The sequence below is a fragment of the Pyrus communis genome, chromosome 7 (genome assembly GCF_963583255.1).
Source record: "Pyrus communis chromosome 7, drPyrComm1.1, whole genome shotgun sequence".
Classification (NCBI taxonomy): Eukaryota; Viridiplantae; Streptophyta; class Magnoliopsida; order Rosales; family Rosaceae; genus Pyrus; species Pyrus communis.
In genome coordinates this window covers 16,970,441-16,974,767 of record NC_084809.1, presented here as the reverse complement: position 1 = coordinate 16,974,767, position 4,327 = coordinate 16,970,441, and the positions used below count along the sequence as shown (strand labels likewise).

General features: G+C 33.7%; 1 protein-coding gene across 1 annotated transcript; it reads right to left on the bottom strand.

Moving 5' to 3' along the window:
• Window positions 1-1,392: 1,392 nt before the first annotated feature.
• Window positions 1,393-3,977, bottom strand: LOC137741168 (transcription initiation factor TFIID subunit 15-like). The gene is made up of 4 exons (XM_068480977.1): window positions 3,842-3,977; window positions 2,725-3,163; window positions 1,733-1,831; window positions 1,393-1,631 (listed from the first exon to the last, which is right to left on the bottom strand). The coding sequence occupies exons 2-3, from the start codon at window positions 3,153-3,155 to the stop codon at window positions 1,756-1,758; spliced, it is 507 nt and encodes a 168-aa protein (XP_068337078.1). The 5' UTR covers window positions 3,156-3,163; window positions 3,842-3,977; the 3' UTR covers window positions 1,393-1,631; window positions 1,733-1,755.
• Between the last annotated feature and the right edge of the window lie 350 nt (window positions 3,978-4,327).

Here is a 4,327-nt window from a genome sequence, read left to right as displayed (position 1 = left end):
GAAGAGAATTGGTGTATGAAGAAGAGAATTGGTGTATTTGGTTTGGGTCAGAGTTTCATTAGATATGTGTTATAAATTTAGTGAGCCATGTAAGATGGTCAGAAATTTAAGTACGGATGGTTGGTACCCAAGTATTCTCTGAAGATTTGGGCTGCCAAATGCATTTGGGTCTCTCATGAAATTTTGACCCTCAATATTGATCCATTGATAACCTCCTACAATTTTGAATAAAATACTGTATGCAGTAAATTACAAGAAAGTCTTGGGGCCGAATTGGCATGCCCATGAAACAAGCAACAAATTAATCATAACTTGGCTAGAATGGTACTTGACTAGCTAAAGTAGTAAACAAATTGAAGTAACATAAAGCTTATCCTAAAGCTTAACCTAAAGGGAAGACAAGATCTTGTTGCGGGAGTGCCAAGAGCTAGACACATATGCATGCATGAATTTAGATATAATCCACTAATCCGCCGTTTACATACTTTTAAAAGATACACTTAGGTCAATATGAAAGGGAATCCAATGTGGCCATTTAAGCAAAAGAGTATGGTAGAAATTAAATTAAATAGTTATTCACATTATCCAAATTTTGAATTAGTATGCATTTTAGATGCAACCCGGCCCCTTACTATTGATACCCTTAACTATATATGGTAAATACTCATTCATTACTATTTTGTATACATTAATGCAGTCTCAATTTTGTCAAAATTCTTAAATTCAAATCTCATACATTACAGTTGCGTACTTAAGAAAAGTATTTACATCTCGTTTTAACTTCCAAATAAGAATATGCATGGCTTAACAAATCTTAAAATAATATATTATTTTTGTCATCAGTGTATGTATGATACTGCACCTTGTAGCTTTAAAGCAATATTAGTTCCTTCTATAGTACTTATCAGTTATCATGGTTATTTTCTTTGAGATATCATGAATGTTTAGTGGAATTCATCACTGTTGCCTCAAGCTACTTTTAAAAGTGAAACTGCTCATATATATTTAACCATTTTTTCCTTTTTCTTATATATTTTGATAAAGCTGCAATGTCCAATGGTGGTCCTTTTACAGGTTATCAATTATGTAATTTGATTATCAAGAGTCACTACAAGAAATAACCCCACTAGCTAACAGTGTTTCTAAAGTGAATCTCCTTTAGCAATGCAAACAATGCAACTACAAATAAGTGATCTGTTTGTTTCATTGGTGTAGCTATTGCTCTTTAGAATTTTTTTTTTTTTTTTTTTTTTTGAAATATTTTAACCAGTTCCTAAAGTACTTCATGAAAGCAGCCTTATTGATATATTCCATTAAAATATTGATTAGAGAGAAAGCATCCAAATGAAGTTTGTGCACATCGTTTCTAGTTATGAATAAAAAAACAAGGAATCATATCATTCATTCATTCAGAAACCAGGAATAGTACAGTAGATGAAATAAACGTATCAAATGACAGCAATGGATAAATTAAAGAGAAGCACCAAAGTACATTGATTTAATTTTTATGGGAAATCCTGGCTAACAGAATGCCATGCATATATGTAAAACCCTAGCTAGAACCTCAGAAACAATGGCAAAAAAACTGGTGACGATCATATATCATCTCTCTTGCTCATTAGAAAATATGCCTGCAATAAAAGAAACACTTAACATCATGAATTAATTAATCGTGTAAATGGTAATTGCTGTTAATTGTCAAGTATCAATGAGAGTGTAAATTAAACGTTACCCAAAATAGGATAAGACAGCTAGCTAGTATGAGTCTCTTGGGGCATTGCATCTAAAGCATTCCATTCTGCTAGCAAAGTTGTGCTCGTTGCACCCCAACCTGTGTCCAAATTATTTTAAAAAAAAACAAATCAGCATTTTTTCTTTTTTGAACTTTAACGAAAAGTTCTCGGTACTGTTCAATTTAACGAAAAACCACATTTTTACACTAAAAAGTCAATTTTGGTACTATTCACTTTACCCTTTATTTTGTCTTTATCGTTAAAACTCAAAGTTTTCAAACCATTTTCATTAATTTTCCTTTTTTTTTTTTATTACACCCAAATACATATAGAGATTAATAACTAGATATGGATTACGAAAATTGAACTCATTTGTTTATTATTATTAGAAGCAATATTACAATTATATGCTGGATTAAAGAGAGGAGTGTTTGAACCATGATGGATTGAAGAGAAAACTCTGTTCATTAATATAATCCATCACTTGCAACAAAACTAAATCTAAGTTTGGGTGTGCGAAGCGTAATTAAATGCTTAGTGATTAAGTTAGACAAGGAGGGAGACATTCCTAAAGTATCTAACTTGAAAAGCAGTCAAAGAAAGAGGAAAACATCTTCACCAAGTACTTTTTTGGTCAGATTTTCAATATTTAGATAATGGGCACCTAAGCTAACTGAATATATATATATATATATATATATCTTGACAATGAACCGTGCCCAAAACAAAAGCAAAAAAAGCGACCTAACAAAGGCCAACTTTTGTTTTTATTGAATATAAAAAAGAGTGATGATAACGAGATTAAATTTGTAGATAAAATTTTAAAAACTAAAAGATTTGGAAGTTGATGATTTGTTTATTACTTACATGTTGATAAATATGTTTATTCATATTAGTGAAATATCATTTAATTTTTAAATTTAATTTCCCTAACATTATCGTATAAAAAATAAAGGAACAAATATATTACACTATTAACTAATTGTATCACCTGGTACAAATCCAATCTCCAGATTTCCATCCAGGTCGACCACCACCTGTTCCGCCAATGCCGCCACCACCTGCTCCGCCAATGCCACCACCACCTCCAAGTCCTAACCCAAAACCCCGGGAGCGTGGCAGGTCAGAGTCAAATCCACAACCACCGCCAGCGGCAGAATCATCCTTGAAAGTACCACATTTGAAGCAGCTGGAACGGCTTGCAAAATTGTGGGCTCCACAGTTGCCAGCAGCGCAGTACCAGTCACCAGGTCGAACATCTGAACCGGTAGTCATGAACCCAAACGAGGATCCTCCTCCTCTTCCACCGAAGCCCCCGAAGTCTACGCCGGATTTGGCATCTCCACAACGTTGGCATGAGTCACGCCTCTGGAAGTTGAGGTGCTGGCATGACCTGCAGTTCCAATCTCCTGGTCGGCTCATGTTTTGGCCTGCATTATAAATAAAACAAAATGTTCTAGTGCACGGTACTTTAATTAATTAGCTTCTACAAAGTAAGTAATTCTCACCTTTTATTTTTCTATACGTGGAAGTTAGTAAGCTAGAGAGGAGGCTATGTGAAACTAATTTCAGACAAGCCACACTAAGTTAAGCCCAATAATTAGGGTAGATAAGGCAGGAGTAGAAGTAAGCTAGTTTAGAGTTTGAAACCCTAATAAAAATGAGACCTATCTAAGTTTAGTATCAAAAGTAAGTTGCTCATACTAAACTAAACTTCACCGAATTATTGACAAAATATAAATTAAAGAAAATAATTTCCGCACGCTTCTTTTATCTCCATGCCCTATTTGTTTTTTGTTTTTATATGTCAACTTGTTCAATTCAAAGACTAAAATAAACAGGATTGTGCGTGAAAAAAAATGTGCGCTTCTCAATGCTTTCCAAAATAAAAGTCGAAAATAAGAAGCTAATTAAGAAGAAAGGTTCAGAAATTATAGATAGCTTGGGTGGGGTTTATATACCCTAAGCTAGCTAGGTGAAAAGGAACTCGAGAGCTAGCTAGCATGCATATGAAGGTGCCTTCAAGGCCATGAAGGGATATATAGAAATTAGAGCATATGCAAAAGTTAAAAGAAGAAAGGGAATAGAAAAACTAGGAGCGAAGTAACCTTAAGAAAATTGTAATGGTCTTCAGAATCGGATATTTTGGAGACAAAGAGTGGAATGGTGAAGTAATTAATGAGCCATGCCATGCAGGGAGTGTGCTTATATACAAGGTTAGGCCACAGAAAAAGGGAGTAAATGGAGGGCCGTGTACTACTTTTTTGTATTCTTCAATTAGCAACCTTGGTAAATGAAATCAGAGAAAACTGAAGGAAGAAAAAGAGAATGAAAACTCATTATTCCATGATTCCAAAGAGAGGATATTTTGAATTTGGAATATGTTCTTTTGTTACTGGCTTTCTTTTTAGGGTTTTTTAACGTGAGAAATAATGCATGCATGTACACACATATCAAGAATCAAACGGAATAATATTCATGCTGGTAACCAACTTCCACATTTGCTTCCTTTCATATAGTAAAGTTACTCACCTAATTATTGTGTTTCACCAAAAATTAAGAGTTATTCGTACCTTAATTAATAATAACTAAAT

Coding starts and splice junctions, on each gene's coding strand:
- LOC137741168 (XM_068480977.1), bottom strand. CDS start 3,155: ATGAGCCGACCAGGAGATTGGAACTGCAGGTCATGCCAGCACCTCAAC. Junction 1,832..2,724: donor GGAGATTGGATTTGTACCAG/GTGATACAATTA, acceptor ATTTGGACACAG/GTTGGGGTGCAACGAGCACA.